The sequence below is a fragment of the Varanus komodoensis genome, unplaced genomic scaffold (genome assembly GCF_004798865.1).
Source record: "Varanus komodoensis strain SLA01 unplaced genomic scaffold, ASM479886v1 scaffold5, whole genome shotgun sequence".
Lineage (NCBI taxonomy): Eukaryota > Metazoa > Chordata > Lepidosauria > Squamata > Varanidae > Varanus > Varanus komodoensis.
Genome location: NW_025336087.1, coordinates 52396902 through 52421927, shown reverse-complemented (window position 1 = coordinate 52421927; position 25026 = coordinate 52396902). Strand labels below are relative to the sequence as shown.

Below are 25026 nucleotides of genomic sequence, written 5' to 3'. Positions count from 1 at the left end.
CTGTTCTTCATAGTCTCTGTGCATCACACAAATGGGCTCTGCTCAGGGCAACTTGTGGGGAAGATTTCCAAGCTAGACTCATTCTAGTGGGAGCCTTTCCCCTCCCTCCCTTTGGTATATCTAAGAAAGGTTTCCACTTTTTCCCTAGTTCTTTTCTGATGGCCTTTATGGGTGCCTCAAGACCTTTCCTCCTTCACCTGGTTCTATCTCTTGTGGTTCGCCTTCTAACTATTGCTATCCTCTCATTTTTTCTCTTTTCACCATTTGTCTTTTCACTATTAATCCCTGATTAATCCTTTTTCCCAAAGAGAGAGAGAGAGAGAGAGAGAGAGAGAGAGAGAGAGAGAGAGAAGGGGGAAGGGAAGGGAAGGGAAGGGAAGGGAAGGGAAGGGAAGGGAAGGGAAGGGAAATTACCCCCTCCCTCCCAATTGTTGGCTCTTACTCTGCTTTTCTTATCTTTTTCTGTTTTTCTTTTCCTGATGGTATTCAAGGTGCCCTTTCAGGCAGGGGTACTGCCCCTGGGTTGGTACAGGAATGGTGCCTGAAGCTGAAATACTAGCAGTGTCAGTGCCAGGCACACCTCTCTGACAAGCCTATTCCAGAGGTTGGGCACAAGTGCTGAAAGGCCCTTCTTCTAGCCAACATCCCTTTCACCTCCCTAGGGGATTGCTCTCTAAGAAGGATGTCCTGGTTTGATCTTAATGCATGAGTAGGAACATATGAGAGCAAATTATCCTTTAGGTACCCAGGACCCAACCCAAGCCATTCAGGACTTGTAAATACATGCACTTTAAATTGGGTCTGGATTTCCAATGGTAGCCAGTGTAGTTGGTATAAAATTGGTTTGGTTTGGGTTTGCAGTCTAGTTCTTGTCAGCAATCACGCAGCCCTATTTTGAACCAGTTGAAGTATCCAGACCATCTTCCCAGGTAGCTCCACGTAATATGCATTACAATAATTCAACCAGGATGTTACTAGGGCATGCATAACTATGGCTAGGCCTTGTCTGTTTGCCACTTGGTAAATTAGCCACAGTTGGAGGAAGGTGCTCCTGGCCACTGTGTCTACCTAACACTCAAGTGAGAGTTGTTGATCCAGGAGCATCCCAAAATTATGGACCCTGTCCTTTAGGGGAAGCACACCCCCATCCAAGACAGAGTGCAGACCATTCAACCCATCCCACCAACAGTACTTCCATCTTGTCTGGACTGAGCCTCAGTTTTTTGGCCCCCATCCAATCCTTTATTGACCTTAGGCACTGGTTCAGGATAGACGCTGCCTCACCTGGATATGATGTAAACAAGAGGTGGAACTGAGCATCATCAGCATGTTAATGTGATCTCAGCCCAAACCTCCAGATGATCTTTCCCAGCAGTTTCATGGAGATGTCACGGTACTTTAAGGTACCAAAGGAGGACAGTTGCCTCCATCCCGTTCTTGACCTACAGGACATTAACATCTTCATTCCACTGAAGAAATACTGCATGGTTTCATTGCAAAATTGCTTAACCATTGCTGCACCAAGGGGATTAGTTTGCCTCAATAGATTTACATGGTTAGGGTTAGGAAATCTTCCGAACAACAGGCCCCGCTGAGATGTAGAGCTCATATGTGTAAATGCACAGATGACCATGTGAAGAACAATAGTTAGAGGTAAGCAACCTAACTATATTTTTCCCCATCACTCATTTAAAATTATTTGATGTATCTTTTACTGATAGACATTTAGAGATGTTGCAGTTCATGCTCAGTTTCCCAACATGTGAGTAGAATAACCGTGCTCATCTTATGAAAGGAAAGGCACATTATTGACAGCTTGCATTTTGTTTTACAGAGGTGTTCATCTCTGTATTTCCTCTAGTGGGATGCTGTCATACTCAATTAATATCCTTCACATCTAAAATCCGTAGGTCATCCTGTCACCAGATACTATAGAACAGTATGTGGGGTATACCATCTGTGTTTCTTTTTTAAAAAAAATTAGCTTTGAGGCTTGAGAACTCACAGTTTTTAATAAAGTTCTCAATTAGACTGCTAGGGAATGCTGCCTCAGCTTAAAATAAATAAATCACCAGAATAAATCCTCTCTAACTAAAAGAAACTTAGCAGCTTTGTTTTGTGGAGTAAGGATAGAACTGACAGTACTAGTAAAGACAAAAATAATAGAAAAATCGAAGCATGATAAGAAGCTGCCAGTTCTGAAAAGGGACTGTCCAATGTTTGCTTGGGGACCGTCCAACTGTTGCCATTTTGAATTCTATAGTCCTAGCAGGTCTGGATGAAGAATTTTAGAATATATTGATTAATCTGTGTTTTTATGTGATTTTTCTTCTGTTTCAGCCATTAATTATCTGAAGGAACTTGCTATTGCCTTTGGTTTCACAATCCTTAGTTGGCTTGCCACCTTGATTGGCGTCCTTATTGTAGCAGTGTTTATTTCTCTCATTGGACACACTCTTTCTTGGTACACCCACTTCTATGTCTCTGTTTTTCTGTATGGAACTGCAACTTGGGCTAAACTCATTCTTGTGCATACATTAGCCAAGACATTTTATTATAAAGTAAGTGTTTTATCTTCAATTATGATTTAAAAAATTAGAATACAATATCGTATTTCTTTTCTCATTATAAACTTGACTGTTGTTGCTCTCTGTGGTCACAGGCAAAGTCCTTTCTCTTATCCTTTTAATTAAATATTCTGAGTATTGAACCTGGGTCCTTCTCCATGCAGAGCAGGGGGCACACCACTGGACCATGGCCCATTCTTCCAGTTGTTAACTGATGCAAAATTGATAGCTGTATTTGGTAGTGTAGTACAGAACCACAGAACCACAGATTGGTTTCTGTGCTTTTTGGGTCCCAATGAAAGGAGCAAGGAGCCACTTTTCTTGCATATGCTTCATACACCTTTGCAGCCATCAGCCTAGCTATACTTGGCCCAAACCTCCAAGCATGCATTCTTCCTGACTTGGTAGAGGGGGTAATGGAACCTTCCAGAGGCAGGGCAATTTGTCTGCTTCCATCATCTGTCATTCTGAATTGGAGGAGTAACCCTAAACAAACAATTTGGTTTATCTGTATTGAATAGGAATGTACCAATTAACAGTGCAGTCCTCTTTGTGTCTATTTAGAAGCCCATGGGGCTTAATCCCAGGAAGTGTGCATAGGATTGCAGTCTGAAGCTAATTGTAAATAATAGTCCTAGTTGCAGAAAATAATAAGAGCATTATGAACTGCAACAAATAGAGCATTTGGATCTCCGTAGAATTACCGGCTTGTTTCACATGTAATGGAAATCTTGGGTTTTCATAAAGCAATCTATGAATGCTGAGTTGTTTAACCTACAAAATGAGTGCCTGAGTCTGGATGTCATGTTAACAACCTATGAATTGGGTAATCATCATAGAACCAACACCATGAATTGGACTTGGAAAAAAATAGAAACCAGTGGGTACCAGTGTTATATTGTTCGTAGAGTGTGCCAGGCAAAATTTGGAAAGCTGTGTTTTTCACTGGGTGATGTTTCTGGACATTCTTGAGCAGTGTAGCCCCAGTGGAGAGTGCATTATAATAATTTAAATGGATTAAAGGAATGTCTAGGAAGTCAGGAAGTCATACAACTAGTGCACCCTTCAAAGCACTGCCACCTGGCTTTGTCTGCTGGACAGTATTATGTCCAGCCTCTTTGAACACAAAGGGATTTAGATATACATATGATTGTGCTCTGTTTTTAGGCTACTTACATTGACCCTTCAAAGTATGGGGATTGGGATTTATATTTGTATTATGTTCTTCTTTCTCCAGAATACAAATGAGCAGTTTCTTGGAGAGATCTTCTTTGATGTTCCAGTGGCTTTCTGGTCAATTACATTGGTTTTACTTACTTCCCTAGGGGTTTCTTCGGCATTTATCTGTGCAATATGGGTAGCATTTCCGTTGCTCACAAAATTAATGATCTATAAGGAATTGAAAGAGAAAGGTACGATAGTAATAACAACTTTCAGGGGTTGTATGGATTGCAATAAGATAATGCATTGTGTCTGGCTGGCAGAATGCTACTTGGTCCAGTAGAAACTTCTGTCAGATGAGGGAGGAGGGGACCTTCTTCCTGCAACATCCCCCAGCCATGCTGTTCCAAACTGTCCTCCAGCAGTTTTGGGTGGATGTTGGAAAAGTGATAGGAAGGAGAGGCAATCTCATAAATCTCATTCTGTTGGTGGAAGCCTCCACTAGATTGAAAGGCATTCCATTAGCCGAGTATCCAGCTGGATACAATGAATGTTGAAGATCTCTGAACAGTCTAAACCACTGCATAAATGCTAGGTAGTATTTAGGCAGGAATGCTAGTGATTTTATTAAGAGAACTTCTTTCCTTAACCAAAATGTTTATTAATTTTGAACAGAAACAAAGAACATCTTTCTTATATGGATCCAAATTATTTAGATTAAGCAAAAAACCTGCTATAAATATACTATCTATTTTTATAACATTTATATCCTGCCTTTTGTCCTCATGCAAGGAACCCAAGGCAGCTTACATAGTCCTCCTCCTCTCCATTTTGTCCTAGAAATCCTGTGAGGGAGGTTAGGCTGAGAGTCCGTGCCTTACTCCATAGTCACCCAGTGAGCTTCATGGTTGAGTGGAGACTTGGCTCTGGTTCTCCTGAGTCCCATCACAGTGCTCTAGCTACTCCAGCACGCTGACTGGCTGTTCTCTTGGCATGTGAATGGGAGGGGAACGCACGGTTACTGTACATGTGCAGAGATGCAAGTGATTAATCCACAATAATTTGTGGATTATTGAAGTTTGTAGTGTTTTGCTGCTGCTAAGACTCTTGAGTCTTTTAGACATTTCCTTGTAGGCTCCTGCCTTAACAAGGCCCTTGCTTTCTGCCAATGTGTCCTGCTCAAAGTAAGCTGGCTTGACAGGTCATTCTTTACAGAGCTTTTTGCTAGACTTCCACCTGGCATAGTCATCAAGGTATACTGTTCAACTTATCCAAGCCTGAAATACCATTATGCCCTTCTTTCACAAATGGAATGCTTGCTTACCCATTTGCCAGCTTAACCTGAAGAAAGCACAGTCTTCAATTTTGTTCTGTTCTTCCTTTCTCCTGTGTGTGGAAGTCCCATTCTCCAGGCCTCCACAAATAGCCTTTTTTAAAAGTAGGATGATGCAAATGCTTTTATGACTGTGCACATTAGCCATATATCAGTTCTACTTGCTTTTTTTTTTTGGTGGGGGGTTGTTTGGTTTTTTTTTGGAGCTATGATGATTCAAGAAGAATATGTAGGTAGATCCTTGCTTATGTTTAGTACCTTGCTTTGTGACTCTGTCATATAGTATCCGTGTTTGTAGTAGATAAAGTAAAGCTATGGATTTTTTTTTTTACTATGGACTGCTTATTTCGCTCTCTCTTCCTCTCTCTCCCTCCCTCCCCCTCTCTCATAGGTGCCACAATGAAATTTGTTATGATTTACCTCCTGGGAATGTTTATTCCACAGCTCTATTTATTATACCTCAACTGGCTTATATTTGAAATGTTTATACCTATCATGGGACGCAGTGGTTCAGAAATTCCACCTGATTTAATAGTGGCTGCTTTTACTGTTGTAACATCTATACTTATGTCTTCCTACTTGGTAAGGATGCTTTTAAAAACAAAACACAACACTCTGTTGGTTACACATTAAACTGATTGAATAAGCCTTGGATGTAAGTTTAACAAATACCATCATGCAGCTGATGATAATGATGATGATATTTTCAGCCAGTTTTCTGGTGTCAGAAAATGACACCTTTATTCCCATGCAGAATTTTGGTCTGGTGTAGAAGAATCTCCATAGATGAGATTATGGGTGCTTCCAAATAGAAGGCTGTTAGTTTGGTTTTCCGCTATTGGCTAAAGGTGAAATTGCAATAGAACATTAACACCTATGGGAGTTGAGAGCTTTTTGATGTATGCATCTTTCGAAGTTCCATTCACACAGTGGACAAGACACAGTGGACAAGAACAGTGTTTCCTTCTTTTCTTTCTCTACCCCTCTGGATTGCTACACACCCTTTCTTCTCATATTTGGAAGAACCTTTAGATCTAAGTAACATCTGTGGTTGAATTGTTAGTCTGATCACACTTCTGGAGCAACCTTAGAAGCTAGGCAGGGTGCCCATTTTTCTTGATGCTTGATTCTCAGTCGACTGAAATGGAGTTCTGCAGGAGGCAGTGTATTACTGCCATCGTTCCTCAATCCAAATAGCATATCTCAGCTGTCTTTCTGGTCTACATGGTTTTAAACAACAACTTACAGTCAGAGGTACTGCTCTTTGAAATTAAGGGACCGAGCAGGTACACAGTAGTGAAAAGAGACATAAAAGAATTTTAAAAAATAAGACAAAGGACACTTTCCAGCACAGTAATTTTTGAGCAGCTTTGGTTTCTCTCTTCTCCTGATGTTTTGAAGGCATTGTCTACATGTTGAAACATCTTTTAGCAATCATCAGCTCCAGGCAAAAGACAACTTCCATCTTTTGCTGTCTCTTGTACATGGCATGCATGCACATGTCACTTCATCATAGCACAAATCCACTCTTCTTACTTTTTAAAACAAATTTAAAAATAGTGCCAGCAGCACAGGGCTAGAGGGTTGCAGGAAATTTACTTTTGTGTAAACATGGTTACAAATTGATTCCCATGGATTGCCCCCAAGAATGCCTGAACTGGATCCTATCAGACAACCCAATCTGGTTTTGCAGGGTGAGCTTGATTTTTTCCTGCTTCTTCTCTCACACTGAAATAAATATTTTCCACTTCACTTTGAACATTAAGAAGCCCCATTTAATTCCCTACAATAATATGTTAGAACTGTACAATAACAGCAACAAAAATAACAAAGGGAGCTGATGGGCAAGGTAGAAATATAATAAATAAACAAAATAATAAAAAGGAAAGAAAAAATGCAGCATAGTATATTTCCCTCATTAAGTGGCTAATTGTAGTGGGAGTATAAAGGTTAGGACAACTGGCCCATTCCAGGAGAGCTGTGCCAGGAGAGGTCTTTGGAAGACATCCCATGAGGACATGAAATGAATCTGTAATCAGTTATAAAAACTAAGCAATTGAGAAAGGAGAGACCTCCCCTCCAACCATGTCTCTGTTGTGCATTTTTCTATCCACATCTTCAAAAAGATTTATTTGCTATTCTGGCATTTTTTTACTTGATGTATTTTATATGGTAAAGAAAAGGATGGAAGAAAGAGTGGAAAAATATAAGAGGACTGCAATTGGATAACCCATCTATTGTGTGGATAAAATGGAGATCAGGAGGATCATGTAAGCCACCTTGGGTTTCTTGCAGGAGGAAGAAAGGAGGGGTATAAATGTTAATAACAATAATAACAACAACAACAATAATAGTCATTGTCGTTGTCTGAATTATCCATAGAATTGTGTAAAGGAAGCAGGGCAGTTGAACTTCAGTAGCACCATTTGTTGCCACAGTCTCTGTTACTGATTTTTGGCCATTTCACACTTTAGAGCCTTCCCTTTTGTAAACTGGACATGATAACACCTTTCAGATCAGAGCAAATCTTTCACTAATCCATAAAAAGTATATGAAGCCACCCACCTTCTTGAACCTTGATCTGTTCAGCTGTCATCAGCAGAGCCATGCTCTTCACGCTGCATTGGACTATGGGTGCTGGGATGCAATCAGAATTTTGCACCAAGGTCAACAAAGAACATTTTTCATAATAAAATGCAACTTGTGAGAAATGCTTCAGCTGCATTTATCTGGTTGTGAATCCTATGCAATTTTCAAGGTCTTACTTCTTAGGAAACATATGCAGAATTGCACAGTTAATTACTTATTTGGTATAGTTCACATTCCTTCTGGTGGATAGGAGGAAAGAGACCAGCCAGGTACTGAAATGCCACCTCTGAATCACTGCAAATTCTCCAAAGACCTCCCCCCCCCCCCCCCCCCCGACTTCTGAACTTTCATGAGACATCTTCACAGCTTTATGGACTAGAAACTTTTTTATTTAATGTCATCAAAATCTGGAATTTTTAGCATGTTCTCCTCTATGCTTCGCAGCAAGTGTTATTAACCCTCCCTCCCTACAAACCTTAGTAAAGGACAGATTTGAAGGATCCAGATTGAGATTTTACTTAACTGAGACTTTCTAGGTGGTCTTAAGCAAATCATTCTGTCTCAACCTCACTTGCTGCAGAGGGCAGTGTTGAGGAACATATCCTTGGCATATGGTTGTAAGCTGTTTTCCCCAATTTAATTTTATTTATTTATGTTTTCTACATGTATTTTTATAAAAGAGATATTTTATTCTTGCTCTTTGTTTTCTGTCTTTAGCTTATGTTCATATATTTTGTCAGAAGCACAAAGAAGACAATAATAACTTTAACAACAGTGTTTGCAGTCACATTCATTCTTGTTTGCAGTGGAATATTCTTCCCTTATAGTTCAGATTCAGCAAACCCAAGACCTAAACGGATCTTTCTTCAGGTAAGACAAGCCTTTGATGTTGCAGGGGAGAGTCTGTATAAATAATAAATAATATTTTGCTTTAGCCCACTCTTTATAGCAGAAGCTTTAAAGAGAGGCTGATTAGTTGAATAAAAATCCAGTTCTTGGAGATCATCCTTTATGTCTTATCACCAGCCCTCAATCCCAGCCATGCTTACTTTTCAGTCCTTTGAATCTTCTATTCCATGACCTGTAGACCTGCACCTCTTACCAATCCAATTCAGCTGAAGTGGGAGGAATGAGGAAGTGAACAGAACAATATGGCAAGTGAAACCTTTGCTTGAGCACAGATTTACAACATCTCTTCACTTTGAACTTAGCAGAAGGCAAATAGTCTGAGATCTTCATGGCTCTGTTTCTGGTGGATTTCTGGTCACTTAATAATCTATAGAGTTGTTTCCTTCCTGTGAACTTGGGATAGAAACATCATACAGATCAGAACAGATATTGAATAACCCACAAAACCTGAATAGATATCAGGAGACAAATTCTGTCTATTTTCTCATAATTTTTGCAACTTTTTCAGCACATGAACAGAAGATTTCATGGCCTGGATGGTCACTTGGAAAAAAGTGATTCAGGAATATGGATTAATGGGCTAGACTATGGTGGAATGTCTCATGTTACTCCTCACATACCTGAACTCAATGATTCCATTAGAACAAAGTGCGAGGAAGAATCGCCTCTCTGTGGCTTTCCTTGGATCCTTCCTGTGGATTATTTATTCAGGTTGGTAGTAACATGTCCTCCTTGAACCATTGCATTTCTAGTAGTTGTTAGCAGTCAAATGATAATGTTTTAAAAAGATCATTGAACACTTTCACAGGTAGGGGTTAACTAGTTAAAGTGAAATGCATTTTAGTGTAATGAAGTGCTGCCGAGAGAGGAGTGCTTCTCTTCAGGGCTTGAACCAGCCTGGAGCAAAAGCCTTCTAGTGCAACATGGGGCTCAGAGGTAGGTAGAGAAAAAACTTGAGGGGAGCAGAAAGGAGAGACTTTGCCATCTTCTTGAAACCTTCACTTGCTTTACAGTGCTAAAAGGCTCAGTTTAAGCCCCAAATCTTGATGCTTTAGTGCTGCATCCATGCATGGGAGTAGGATGAAAGAGCTCAAGAAGCTGAGACTAGAGAAGGAGAGAGGGGGCCTTCTTTCCTTTCCTCCTCCTGAAAGCCTCCTGTGCTGTGCCGGGCAGGGACCTCCTAGTGCTGTGTTATGGCCTCAACCTCAGTGTTTATCTCCAGGATAATAAAAGTACAGGGTATGAAGCAGATCCTCAGCATTCAGTAAGTCATGGAAGATGTTGAACACAAGCCCTCTCTGAGCTTATGGATATTTCCTTTTCTGCCATGAAGTGCCCTGTGTCACTGATAGAGATGCAGCTGGGTGTTGCTCACTATTGTTTAATTTGTCAGCCGATGTACATCACAGAACTGGGGAATGCCCTAAAGAAACCACTACCTTATTTTTGGAGGACCCCATTTGGCTACCAGTTTGGTAGGCATGGGACCACAAAAGTTGGGCATTAGAGGGATAAGTGTGATACTCCTGGAGCCTGGAAAAAGCACACTTGAAGGAAAACTTTGAGAAGGTAACTTCTCAAAGGCCGTTTTGCTTTTACTTTTTAAAAGCATAGGAAACCAGTTTGTAGCAGCACTTTCTGCCCAGTGAGTTTAGTGCTGCCTACTCAGCCTGGCAGGGACTCTCCACAGGCTCAGGCAGAGGACAGTGCATCCACACTGCAGAGTTTTTAAGCTTAAAAATGTATGGCATGAATGTCCACTGTGAACATCAGTTGCGCTAGTTCTTCACAGAAGAAATACCAAATCAGTTTCACTCAGAAAGGCAAACAGATTGTTTGAGTAAAGGTCAGAAGCAGAATTCCTCTCCAGTGATGCCATCCTGTGCATATTTACTTGGAAATAAGTACCACTGTGTTCAGAAGGTTTCATACAATAGCAATGTGTGTCTTTCCTCACATGTATTCTTCCTCACATTTAGAATAGGAATTCAGTTATATGGCAGTGCACCATCAACAAAGGCCCCCATCTAGGAGCTTGTGGTTGTTGTCAGCTCACCAGTCAATCAAGAGTTTAATTATAAGCTATGAGTAAAACATTGATTGACTGATAGGGGTCAACAAAGGACAGATAAGGGCATGGCTGAGGAATGCAGGTAGATGTAGGGCTTTTTCCCCTGTCTAAGCATACCTACTTTTTTCCCCCTTTCAAGGAACTCAAGGAAGCTTGCATAATTCTCCCCCTCTTCTCAATCTTATCCTCACAACAGGAGCCCTGTGAGGTAGGTTGGGCTGCGACTGGCCCAAAGTCACTCAAGGTCTGAAGCTTGGGAGTATTCTGGACCCTGATCTGTCTCTGTGGCCAGACCAGGAGTGCCTTTTACCAGGTCCAGTTAATTCATCAACTTCAACCTTATTTGGACTGGCAGAACCTAGCAACAATAATCCACACACTAGTAACCTCTCAGTTGGACCACTGTAATGCATTTTACATGGGGCTGCCCTTGAAAACAGTCTGAAAGCTTCAGTCATTGCTAAATAGATTGACCAGATTGCTAACAAGGACCTGTAGCAGTAAATATATGTCCTCTATCAGTTGCATTAGCTGCCATTTGAAGTCTGGGCCCACTTCAAGGTGCTTGTTGTAACATATAAAGCCCTAAATGGTTTAGGACCTGAATATCTAAAGGAATGTCTCCATACATATAAGCCTACGCAGACCCTAAGATCTTCATTGGAGGTCCTGCTTAGGGAGCCATCTTTAAAGGATGCTGGGAAGGTGGCTATAGGGCATAGGGCCTTTTCAGTTGTGACACCCCATCTGTGGAATCGGCTCCCCAGAGATGTGCTCCAGGCACCTTCTTTGTACACATTTTTTTATTTTTTAAAGACTTTTTTATTTTTGGAGTATTTTAATTGCTGATAGTTTTAATTCAAATTTTATTTTAATTTTAGGTTAATATCTTAATTGATGCATTTTAATACAGTGGTACCTTGGCTCATGAACTTAATCCATTCTACGACTCTGGTCGTGATCCAAATTGGTCATGAGCCAAGTCAAATTTCCCCGTAAGGTTCAATGTAAATAAGGTTAATCTCTTCTGTAACCATTTTTTTAAATCAAAAATTTGGAACAAAGTGACAAAGAGCAACAAGATTGCGGCCATCCCCCCCCCCCCGACCATGTTTGCGGCCACCGCCCCCCCCCCCCAAACGTGTCTGTGATCGCGCCTGTCTTCCCTGCATGAGTGCCATCATGATTGCAGCCATAGACGGGCGCGATTGCGCTTGGGCAGGGAAGACGGCCACGATCATGGCCATCTCCCTCCCACCGAGCATGATCACGGCCATCTCTCCCCCCCCCCCCAAGCACAACTGTGATCACACCCATCTTTCCTGCACTAGTGCGACCACAATCGTGGCCATCTCCCCACCCCTCTCCCCGAGCATGATCACGGCTATCTCCCTCCGGAGCACAATCACAGCCATTCCCCTCTCCCTGAGTGCGATCATTACCCGATGAGGAGTTTGCGACCTAAGGAAAAATTTTTCTGAAATTTCTGTTTGCCACTGCATTTGGTCGTGAACTGAGGGTTTTGTGAGCTGAGGTACCACTGTATCTTCATTATTTATAAGAGGCTGTCCAATGTCTTAATGTATGAAGTCAACACAGTTGATGCTGCTTCTGTTGGAATGGATTTTTATTGGAATTGATGTTTTATGATTGAATTTGTTAATTTGTTGGTTTTTCTATGCTCTATATGATGGCTTTTAATTGTGGTAAACTGTCCAGAGAGCCATGTGGTTAATGTGACTGTCAAAAAAAAAAAAAAGTAAAAATAGATGGATGAATGAATGACTGAATGGAGACTAGAACCCAGGTCTGAGTCCCATTCCCACACTCTTAACTGCTACACCACACTGACTCTCTGAGGATTGCATGCTAAAGTTAAAATGCTATTATCTTACCATTTTCTTCTTAAAAACTTAATTAAAAATACATTTGCAGTATGCCTGGCTATGAAAGCAAAGACTTTATTCTGTTGTTCCTGTTAGAAAAAATATTTGGGTTTATAAGCTTTGAGCAAAGCTTTGGATTTTGATATCATTCTTGCATATGACATAGACCTAGGGAGATCTGACATCTGGGCCTTTGATTTTTCTGATTTATATCTGTTCTTAAAGATTTTATTCTATTTTTGTTTTTTATATTAAGATAGAGATGGGTAGTCATTTGACTGCTTGTGGCTGCCTCTTAACTGCATAACTTCCATTTTCAAACTCATAAGTGTTTCACATTGTGATATGCCCATTCGTATTGTACAAAACAAAAGCCTTCTAGTTTTATTGAATTGATTCTCAGCAGTCATTTGAAGTAATATTTTGAAAAATTACATAGATCTTAAAGAATACACAACCCTTTTTCTACAGAAAGAACTGGTATCTTCCTGCTCCCGGAGTTACTCCTAAAAAACCTGTCCACTTTCAGCTTCTCTCCAAAGAGCAAACACCCTGGGATTCAACAAATTTAACCTTTGAAATAACAGGTGAGTTGAGCATGACTTCAGTAGGAGGTATGCTAGGTTTTGCAAGTGGCAACAGTGCTCTCACAGTGCTGAGGGCTTGGTGTATCACCCGATGTGGAGCTACCCTGTCCAGCTTCCCAGTCACAGGCACAGTATGTCAGAAGCACATCACAGTCACAGCACTTCGGTGACACTATCTATCTAAAATGTATCCTTGCCCCTGAAAAGTTATGCTGCAATAAATGTATTACTCTTTGAAGTGCCGCAAGGTGTTCTTGCCATTGCAGCAAATAACTAACAAACAGGCTACCCTTTGGGAATGTATTTCTATATCTAGGCTGTTAACTTGCTCAGTGGCCTTCAAGTAACCTGGGGCACAATCCTGTGCACATTTAGACAAAAGCAAGTCCTTCAAATCCCAACATGCCCCAGCTAGCATGGACTTCTATTCTGCCCAAATGTGCATAAGATTATGCCATTAAAAGACTAAAAGGAAAATAAAATCTCCCAAAGGAGGTGAGAATATGGCCTAGAAAAGGGCAGGCACCACACACAACATTAAGTAATCTGCAGGCTCATATACGCTACTCATTTACCCCAGTGCACTTTTGAAAGGACTTGGACAATATGGTGTTTTTCTGTTTTGGAACACTCTTACTCTTCAGATTCCAGCCAGAAGCTTAGTTCATGTCTGTTCTGTAAATTTAAATGTACTGCTTTTGGATGTAGCAGCTGTTGACTAGGAAACCTAGAAGTTACAGTTTTGAGGCAGCTGCTGAGAATTCTCTAGTGTAGCAACAAGGAACATATTTCAGCCTGAGAGCCAAATTCCAGTCTGGGAAATCCTGATGTGGTTAGGGCCAAAATGAAATCATTTCTGGTTTTAAGCTTACTCAGAAGTAAGCAAGACAACTTTGGCATGTCAGTGTAGCAGGACTGAATCCACAGAAGTAAATAGATTTGTATCTGACACAGGGACCACCCTCTTTCTCCTACAGCTGATTGAGCATGGGAGCTTTTTCCAGCTGCCCAGTAGCAAATGCATCCTTCCTCAAGGTGCAGCATCAGCTCCTGATAAGAGATGAGAGTTTTTTGCAGCCAGGAATTAGAGACAGGCGCTTGACTACAAAGTTGGTGGATTGGCTAGGGAACCCCTACAAGGCCTGAGTTCCCCACCTCTCTTCAGGTGACCAGTCTTATCTCTGTGCACAGCTAGACATTCTAGCTGAACTTGGGATAAGTGAACCAGCTTGTTTCTAGTGAGGACACTTACATAGTTCCATTTTGAATTGTTAGGCTGCAATCCTATACTTTCTTTTACTTACTGGGGGTAAGTCCTTGCAGCAGCACACTCTTCAGCAAATATTTGCAGAACTTTGCATCAAGCTAAGAAAAATAATCATGGTACTTGAGCATTCATGGCACTCTTCTTTTTTATTCTATGAGGGGCCTTCAAAAAGTTTCTGCACTTTTATATTTTAAAAATGTATATATTTTTTGCTGATGGCATTAAAAATTTGGTATGACGTTGGGAAAAATGCATCTCAAAGGAAGGTGACTATGTAGGAAAGTGATATAATTTGTTTTTGAAATTCTTAATAAATAGAGTTTTAAAAAGTGTGGAAACTTTTTGAAGAACCCCCGTACATTCATCTACCAATCTTTGTCTGTTTGGTGCTTTAGGTCCAAGTCATATGTCACTGTACCTTCGGCCACATCAAGGATCAACGCTGTTCAGATGGTCTGTTGGTGATGGGACACCTGTTGCTAATTCTGTAGATGGGGATTACTTTGTTTTTTATTCACATGGGCTACAGGCTGTGCCATGGCACTTATGGATAGAGCTGAAGGTGAGGCATTATCATAAACATGAACACTTCTTTCTTACAGTTACATCTCTTATTTCATTACACTATTTTCTCATTTGAGATGATGATGATCATTATTATTACTATATTTCATTTTTATACCATCCGATAGCCAAATGGAACATATAAACAAAAAAAAAAAACAGAAAGAACCCTATCACACTAAAAAATCAATGCTGTAGGACAATAAAAACAATAACAACATGCCAGAACAACCAGTCAAGTTGGCACACAGGCACAGCGGCAGTATCTCATAAAAACTGAGACTGAGACTGAGACTGGTCTCAACACTGAGACCAAAAAGTTAACTATTAAAATTCCTGGAGAATAAAAAGATTTTCACCTAGTGTTGAAAAGAAGAGTAGGTGCCTGACGTTGCCTTGCTGGAGAGCTTGTTCCAAAGACGGGGGGCCACACCAAAAAGACCCCCCTCCTGGTTGTCACTCCCCTGACTTCCTTAGGAGGGGGCTTCCTGAAAAGGACCCCACTGGATGATCAAAGGGCCTAGGTAGGTAGATACAGGACGGGGTGCTCCTTCAGATAACCTGGCCCCAAGCCATTTAGGGGTTTAAATGCTAGTACAAGCACTTTGGATTGGTCCCGGACTTCAACTTGCAACCAGTGAAAGAGGACTGGCGTAATATGATGTCATAGACCATTCCCCATTAACCGTTGCACTTCCCTGTTTTGTATCAATTGAGGTTTCTGGACTGCTTTCAAAGGCAGCCCCAGGTAGAGTGCATTACAGTGGTTCAAACAAGCAGTTACCAGAGCATTGATTACTGTAGCGAGGCGCTCTCTGTCCACGTAGGGTCATAGTTGGTAAATTAGCTTAAGCTGATAAAAGGTGCCCTAAAGTGACAGTTTTGGGTCCAGGAGCACACAAGCTTGTCCATTAGGGGGACTGCAACCGCTTGCAGGACAGGTTGAAAATCTCCCAACTGGACAGACGATCCTCACCTCCGTCTTGTCTGGATTGAGTCTCAGTTTATTGGCCCTCATCAAGGCCATTACCAAGGCAAGACACTGATTCAGAATGATTCACCTGCGTTGGATGGAAAAGAGAGGTAGAGCTGAGGGTGATCTGTATATTGATGGTACCTTGGCCCATAACTCCAGATAACTTCCCCCAGCGGTTTCATGTAGATGTTGAAGAGCATGGGGAATAGAATTAGAGCCCTGCAGTACTTCATAGCATAATTGCCATGGGGCAGAGCAGTAATCCCACAGCACCGCCTTCTGGAATTGGTTGGTCAGGTAGGAGGGGAACCACTGCAATGCAGTACCTCCTGGTCCTAAATCAGCCAGCCTGTCCAAAAGGATACCATGGTTGATGGTATCAAAAACCACTGAGAGGTCCTGGAGAATCAACAGGGTCACACTCCCCATTTCTCTCCCAGAAAAGGTCACCTCACAGGGTGACCAGAACCAGGCCTGCAGCCCAACTGAAATGGATCTAGATGATCAGTTTCATACTGATCTGCTCAGTCACCACCTGTTCAACACCTTGCCCAGGAAGGGAATGTTGGCATCAGGCCTATAGTTATTCACATCCACTGGGTCCAGGTTGTATTTTTTAGGAGTGGCTTGATCACAGCCTCTTTTAAAGAGACTGACACCACACCCTCTTTCAAGGAGGCATACACAGCATCCTGGACCCATGTGTTAACCCCCCTTTTAGTTCTAATGATAAGCCACGACGGACAAGGGCCAAGAATACAGGTGGTAGGCTGAACTTGACCAAGCACCTTGTCCACATCCTCAGGCCTCAGTAACTGAAGCTCATCCCACAAAATTGGGCCATATGGTGATCTGGATCCCTCTGTTAAAGGAACTACCTGAATGGTGGCATCCAATTCATGACAAATCCAAGTGACTTTATCTTCAAAGTGCTGTGCAAATTCATGGCACGCTACCAAGGGTCCACAATTTCTTTCTCTGGCCCAGATTGTAAAAGGGCACAAACCACTTACGAAAGCATTGCTGTGTGGCACTGAAAAGATGTGATGCTGGTGGAAAAGAAATGCCTCTTTGCCACTGTCATTGCCATGAAGTAGGCTTGATAATGAATTATATTCACTTATAAAAATCTCCATGTTTAGGTTTGTGCCCATAGCTATCAAACAGCAAGAAAATGGCATGCTTTCACATTCTTCCATTACATCTTGATTTCTTTAACTTAAATTTGCTTTTTAGCTAGCAACAAGAAGCAAAAATGCACATCTGTTGTATGTCATTTTGTGTCCTTGGAAACTCCAGCCAATCCAAAAATATGTGTGTGATTGCAAGCCTACTGTTCATAATTGTCTCATAAGGCCAGAACCAAAATAGGCATCTAATTATTCCCAGCAGTCTAGACTGCCATATTGGCTGCTTTTTACCATAGCTCTGCTCTGTATTTTTATTTTTTATTTTTTTATTTATTTATTAAAACATTTCTATGCCGCCCCTTGCCGAGACCTTGGGGCGGCTTACAACATCAAGTAAAATACAAAATACAGTCCTCTTCTGTATCCAGTCCTCTTCTAGTAGCATCAAGGGGACTCATTCCTTCAGTATCTTAAAGTTACATGTAAAAAATAGTTGGGGAAAGTACTGGTGCCAACTTAACTAGTGACTTAAATTGTACTGTTTATGTTCCTTGATGTTGATTTTAGGATTTCCTAGTTCAGCAGCCATTAAGTTTCCGCTAAACAGCACACTCTTTCAAAAGAAATATTCTTGATCATCTGGTTACCAGAAGCATCAACCAGCTCAGACTGCCTGCCTGAGCTATTGACCAAATTTGTAACTTTCCCTCCCTCTGTAATGTACATTTTCTGCATTTTCATTTACACTGTACAGGGCCTAGTGAAAGTTTCACTTCTTTGAGTCCTTTCCTGCTCCATTATGGTATAAACCAAATAAAGTGGAGAAAGGAAAAAGACAAACCAGGGGCATTACTGCCTTGTAGAAGCTTCACTGGAGATATGTTGCCTTAAAACTGAAACAGGAAAAAAATCTGTCTTTTGCATATAGTAAGAAGGACTGAATTTCTTCTTAGCTTGTCAGTATAACAATTACACCCATATCCCAGCTCTCTTAAAATCGTTTATGTCATTATTTGTTTTACTTACCCACCCTTCATAAGTGTATGAAAGATTGCAGTTGCAAACTCCAATTTCTTCATCCATATTTGTTCTTTCTCCTTACTGCTTGGATTTGTCCTTTAGCTCTGATTGGTGTGCTTGGCACTGTGCAACTTGGTTTCCTCTTGTCTTATTCTTGTCATGCTGCTTTCTCACTGCAGGCCTCTGTGGTGTTTGTAGCCCTCAAGACTTCTGAATCCGATGTGATTGCTATGTAATTCATAACTGAGTTGGAAATGCTATTGATTGTGCCTAGAAATGTTGAGTAGGATTGTGAGAGTAACATATATTTGGTTCATCTACTTCTGTCTTTCTGTTTTCCAGGCTTTGGATGAGCCTGCTAAAGGGATGGTCACCCTTGCTATAGTCACCCATTATTTCTTTGGGGAAGATCAGACATCACCTCAGTTGCATGCCTTAATCAACAGATTTCCCAACTGGACCTTTCCTTCAGCGTGGGTTTCCACCTATGACCAGTTTATCTTTTAACCTAGAAGTAACACAGAAGCTCATTGTCGTCCCTACATTGTTGGCTGCACCTTTTGTTCATAGGGAGTTTGGGCAAATTGGCAGAGATAGTATTACACTTACTGCCACAAGTCTGTTTCTATGGCAGCCTAACTGACATAAAAAGATTATGCTCCTGTACATCCTGGCCAGGGAGGAGTGGGGGATGGCCTCTGTTTTTAATGCAAAATATCACCTGTTTCTCCACTTGAATGGCCAGTTCACCTATTGCTTCTTCCCATGAAAACTGTCTTTAAGGAAGCAGCTTTAAAGTATCCCTCCTGGGCATTTTGCAATAAAGGGGCTTTGTTGCAGGGATTCTGAACACAAGTAATATACTCCAGAGGCTTTAAATAACACAAGAGTGGCCCTTATTAAACATTTTAATTTGATGTGCTGCAATCAACTAAAACAAGGCTTTGGCTCTGAGACTTTAAGACTGTGTATCATGGAAGATACCAATGTGTTAGAAGCATTAAAGGTGATCATAACTCTGCCATAGTGATACCCATTTTGGATACAACTTGTAGTCAAACCTTTTTATGTTGTAATGCCAAGGAATTTGTTGATTGATCTCTTGATGCCTAATTTTGCCTGTCCTGGTCTTACATTGTCCTTTCCAAACTCTGCATATCTTCCTTCTGGATCCAATGCTCCACTACAGTATCCACCTTCATAGAACCTGCCTTCTGCTCAGTTTCTGTGAGGATCAAGCAACATGAAGGTTCTGTTCAGTGCAGACACAGATCTCGTGTGCCCCGAAGCACAAAGCCACCACCCTGGCCTTCTTTCTGAATAGCTTATGTGTGTGCGTTCTGATTGTTGTACACTGCTTGGTAGTTGCTGAACTACTGATTATTATTTAACGGCCTCTGTGCTTTTTCATAGTTCAATGGAAATCGTGAGTCTTTCTTGGTTTATGAAAAACTCATAGGAAATCAAGCATTAGTACTTTGATTCCTTTCTGAACACATAGAATATACTTTTATCAAAGATACCGGAGCGAACCTGAGACTTGAAGAGTAGAATAAGCTTCTGATAAGTGAATTTCCGTTATTTCCTCTTTCACTGATTTTCAAAGGATCCAGCGTGTGGTCCTGGAAGGGCATCCCATGGCCATAGGATAGAGCACATCTCTATCTCTGCAGGTGATCCGTCCTTGGCAAGGTGTTCCACCCGTTCCAGTGTGGAAATCCCTGCAGCCCTTGCCTCTTTAGCCTTTGAGAGGATAGAAAGGGGGAAGTGCTGTGGAAGGCTTGGATCCACAAGATCCAACTCCCCACCCCTGTTCCCCGGAAACTATGCAGCCAAATTTTGCCAACTGTCCCTGCAGCTGGAATAGTTGATTTCCCTCTCAGTGGAACTATTGGCTCCAATGGGAGGAGGGTAAATGAGAAAGAAAGTCCAGTGAGGAGACTAAAGAAAGACAGCTGTAGATTCTTTCTGCCCCTCTTGGTAGGATTGCTGTTAATGGCCTAAATGTTCAAAGCCACAAGGTTTCAGTGCCTGTGGAAAATGTGTTTCAAATGGTGAGTATGTAGTCAAGAACCCTTTTCATTAGTTCTAAAGCATTAAGGAGGCAGCAAGCAATTTTCAGTAATTTGAGTCTTTGCCAGTGAAAGGAGCAAAATGTGAAGGTATCTAAAAAGCACACAGAAAACTTGGTTAAAATCAAGTACTTGCTGTCTGCATTCAGTAATAGTAACAAACAGGGAAAGAAGAGTCAGCTCTTGTGAATCAGGGGGTAGTGCCTGAGATGACAGCCACCCTAGCCTTGCGCCTTTGAGTTCATTTTTTTTCTACTTTGGTTTTACCTCTAAGGAGGGAATGTCCTTTTGTTTGCCATAGTGTGACAGGGGCTGGAGTGTTGCTGTACTTTATAAAGTGTAAAACCAGCAACTGGCAGCTTAATTTGCAGAAGTTCTTAAAGATGCTGTCACTGTAGAGAAGGTACATTACTGTGATCATCTATATAGGGAGGAAGCAGGGCTGGGCGGGCCCTTCATTGCCTTTCATTAAGCTGTAGGGGACAGTATATATTGATGTTGTTGTCCTTGTGCTCACTGAGCCTGAGGCCTGTGGTGTTGCTGCCAAGAAGCCAAAGTGCACATGGCCCCTACCATCTGGGTGTAGAGGTGTTCACAGAGAAGAAGATAAAGCTATGCAAGAGGTAGCAAGAAAGCTTATGTTTAGCTTACAGTTCTTTACATGTTTCTTCAGAAGCAAGTTCCATTCGTAACAATGGCTTCCAAATAAAGGTGATGTGGGTATTATTTCTCAATTTTACCATGCTGGTAAATTTTGAAAATGAAGAGTCAGTTCTTCACTTTAAATAAATTAACAATGCTAGAGTGCATCTGTGTTGACTTGTTCTACCTTAGGAACATCTTGAGAAATGTATAAATGCAATTCATTCAAACATGCTAAATGTACATGTGCCTCCCGTAGAGGTTGCTGTGCATTTAGCTCCCTAGCTTCTCTGTAACATCTTGTAGAATTGCCTTGTATTATGACTTCATGGTCTGTATTTTACTGCCACTGCATTGGCTGCCAACAAGAAGAAAATGCAAGCCAGTCATGACACTGGGAATTCCTTATACAAGGAATTCTACCAGCCATTATAGATGGAGGACCCAAATGGACGGCTGCAGTGTGGCATCTGGGGTCAGTGCAGTATGTCATTTGGCCTTAACAGCATTGCTCTATGCACTGAACCCAGGCATTTCAAACAAAGTTGACCTAATGTAACCTATATCAAGAAATGCATAAATGCTTAGCCCCGAAGCAAGTCCTTTTGCACGGACTGTTTTCCCTTCAATTTAGTCATTTTCCTTAGTGAAAGAAGTATGGGCTTACAAGTATTTGCATCTTAATACTTTTCTCTTACAATGTGCATTTTAGACAAATCACTCTGAACTGTTTTATGCACCTTGGTTTTCCAAGAAAAACAGATCGGAGGAATTCTAAATGGCTCCAAAAAATCCATAAAGCCTTTCCTAATTGTTTTACATTGTGCCTCCAAACTTGTATGTTTTGAAACTGGCTCTGCATGATGTATATAGACAGCAGTGAATAATATCAAAATGGCTCAGAGCATGCTAGGAATATCAGGACAGGAAATAATTTTAGTTCTTGAAATTTAAAAAGGCTAACTCAGGCTCTATCCTTTATTAAGGAGTACAACAAAATAGTAGGTTGCTTTTTGGTTGCTGCAAGAAAGGAGGTGAACTCTTGCCTTTAAAACAAAAGTTCTTAATTGTTCAGCACTTGAATGACAATTTTCTCTGGTCTGAAGTCTAGCATTACATTGAAAGCCATTGTATGGAGCTTTTTAGTGCAAAGTTCTGAATGACAAACTGAGTTTTTTGATCAGAAATTCTGAGTTAACAGCATAAAACTATTTGCTTTGGTGTTGCTTAACTGTGGGTTCTGGTTTTTACAACTGGCAGATGGTTTTAAGATGGTAGTCCTTAAGACTGTATTTGGAAGCACCTGTATGTTAATGTTTCTTCAAATTAACAAACATAGGTAACATGTCCAGGAGACCAGACTCGGCCTAGCTACTTAACCTTTTCTTAGCAATGCTAGCCTTCTGTGTGCAGAAACATTTTTTGAGGAGTAGGACAACATTCCATCTTTGAGCCCTCATCTTCTGTCGTAAATTAGATATTAAGAGATGCAGGCTTGTTAATTCAGCTTGAGTTTAAGACCTAGCCCACAGTACACAGGAGTATGATGGAAAAACTATGGAAAAAATACACAGGAAGTCAAAATGAAAAGAGGATTGAATGTAAAAGATAACTGATACAAAATAAAATGATTTTATGAATGATTTTTGTTTGCTGGTCAAGTCTTCTGTTTAGATAACTTTAGTTAAAATCAATTGTTTTAAGTTTTCCTCCAGTGGCTTCTGCTATGCGACATTCACACAAATTGCTGGAAACAGTGGTGTAGAATTCAGAACCAACCGGCCAAATGTGATCCACTGTGATTTCATGTCCAGCAGACAGAAGTTCCCCAGGTGGCTCCCAACTTTTCCCAGAACCAGTGATCATTTGATGATTTGCTATTTTGTGTGCTGGTTATTTCCCATTCTGAAAGGTTGAAATATCTGCCCTAAGGCTTTATAATTGGCAGTAAAAAAACAAACTACAATATGCTGCAGTCTTTGTATTTTGTACTCACCTTTCTTACCTCACCCACCAATAGCATGCAGGTCCCAGAGCGTCTTCAAAATGTAAGTCCACCCTCTCCAGGGAAGAGTTGTCACTCTTGCCTTAAGCTGTCCTGAAGACAGTTGTCATCAGCCCAATTTTTAAGGGAAAATAGCTTGGTTTAAGTAGTCCTTACATCTCTTACAACATATACTGAAAACTATACTACCAGCACACATAGTACCTTACGTTACAGAAGCAGAGCATTTATAATCTGAAACCAGCAAGGGGGAAAAACACTGACGGATGCATGTGGACAGTTGCATGTATTTGGAATTTCCCTTGCTGTTGGGGAATGAACATAGGCAGGGACACAAAAGCAGAGGGAGTGCAGGCATGCACAAAGCTTCTGCTGAATATAGAAGTGGGTGGTGGGCTCAGCAGGTAGGGTGTTGCATTGTCTGAGCAACAATTTTTGGCTAGCATTGAAGGCTGAAGGTGAAAGATGACTGTAGTTAACGTAATTATTAAACCTCTAGCTGACAAGATACAAAAGAGTGGGTTTCTGCAATATTGTACAGACAAGTGATTGAACTTGAACAATTCCCACACATTTCACATCCAAAGTTAAAGTCAAGATTGTATGCCTTGTCAACAGAGTGATATTGACTGAGAGTTTGAGGAAAGGAGGGCTTGGGAGGGAAGTACACGTTCAGTCCTGGACGTGTTAAATTTGTGATGGTGAACACACCACCAAGTGTATCAGAGGGGTAATAGAAATATAGCCAGCCTCAACTGAGTATCAACAATGTATAAAAGTTAGGGGAGAATATAGCAGGAGATCAGGAACTGGGAACACAGAAAGAAGGGGGGGGGAATAACTTGCCTCTCAATGGAAACTCAATGGAAGTAACCTCACAAGCTGGTAAAAACCAATCCAAGAACAGTATCATGAAAGGAGCGAAGCAAGAGATGGTAATTTAAGCTTACTGGAAGTAGTAGACATTCCCAAGACATTCCCAAGTAGTAGACATTCCCAATGGAAGACATTCCCAAAAACGAATCAGTAAAAGTATAAAGAGATGGTAGAATGGAGTGGGGACTGGATGTTTTGGGGAAGGTCATGGCATCTTTGAAGACAGTAGCAAAGGAGCAAGATAGCATGGTAGAAAAGGCAGAATGCAGTTAGGGCTCAGAAAAGAATAAAATCAAATGGGCATGTAGGTGAGAACAGCAAACTAGTCATACTGGATTGGATCTAAGCTGCCTTCTGAAAAGGAAAAAAAACCTGTTCAAGTGAAGGATCCTACACTTAATTTTTGTCCCAGAATTTCCCCTTCCTTACACAACACAGCTTGTCTCACTCATCAGGTTAGCCTAACTGCATTGAATTCTCCAGAGAATTCTGTGATGAGAGTGTATGAAATTCGTGGATCTCAGTTCTTTTTAAAACTGAATCCAACTCCTTTTCAAGAAATACTTGCATAGAGTGGATAGGTAGAACTAATACAGTGGGGTAAGAAATGTAATAAAAGAAGCTTTGACCTAATAAAACAGAGCAACTGTGACATAGGCAAAAGTTAGAAACAACAGGCAGAGAAACTAATTACTCCTTCTGGTACCTAAAAGAATGTCCACTATTTACTGTAGTCAAAGGGCCCTGAGTGTGCCTTACCAAGATAGAACCAATAAAAGACACTGAAATTATTAAGAATGGAAGTGTCCACATATTTTTTTATTATTTTAACCAAAACCGTATAAGAAAAAAGGGAGTGGAAGGAGAAGCAAGGCCATTCCACCAGCACTGCTGAAAAACCACTTAATTTCCCCTTTTCTTTCCTATCCTTTTGACCTAAAAAGGCATGATATTTAAATTGTAAGCCTAAGAAGGTACTGTCTTGTTTTATTGACAGCATATAGCTATTCCAGGAGAACTTGAGCTGAGGGATGGGACAAAAATAGTTTAAAGTTAAATGAAATAAAAAGAAAAGCTATCTTTTTGATAATTTCAGGACAGTCAGAATTAGATCTTATCTTTTTCATCTGACTTAAAAAGGAGGATAAAAGCCACACGGGAGATCCTGGGGATCATTATGTTAACTTTCCACTCAAGCCACCAATAACTCTTGCAAAGTTTCTTTGAACTTTTCTGCTGGAGATGCTGGGCAGTGACAGAAATGCATGACAAATCAGATCCGAGATCTGCTTTCCTTGATAGAAAGTGGCACAGCAATGAGTAGCCCTAAATTTGAGGCAGGTTCTAGAAACTGACATTAACATGCTAAAA

The 25026-nt window shown here is 41.0% G+C and overlaps 1 protein-coding gene across 1 annotated transcript in view; it reads left to right on the top strand.

The window, feature by feature from the left end:
• Positions 1–22417, top strand: part of ERMP1 (endoplasmic reticulum metallopeptidase 1) — a 39441-nt gene extending 17024 nt beyond the window's left edge. Inside the window, exons 8-15 of the mRNA XM_044445857.1 lie at positions 2341–2561; positions 3805–3979; positions 5453–5643; positions 8368–8520; positions 9068–9270; positions 12988–13103; positions 14766–14932; positions 18403–22417. Coding sequence (XP_044301792.1) covers positions 2341–2561; positions 3805–3979; positions 5453–5643; positions 8368–8520; positions 9068–9270; positions 12988–13103; positions 14766–14932; positions 18403–18567 — 1391 coding nt within the window. The 3' untranslated portion in view covers positions 18568–22417. The remainder of the gene's footprint in view (positions 1–2340; positions 2562–3804; positions 3980–5452; positions 5644–8367; positions 8521–9067; positions 9271–12987; positions 13104–14765; positions 14933–18402) is intronic.
• Positions 22418–25026: the final 2609 nt, after the last annotated feature.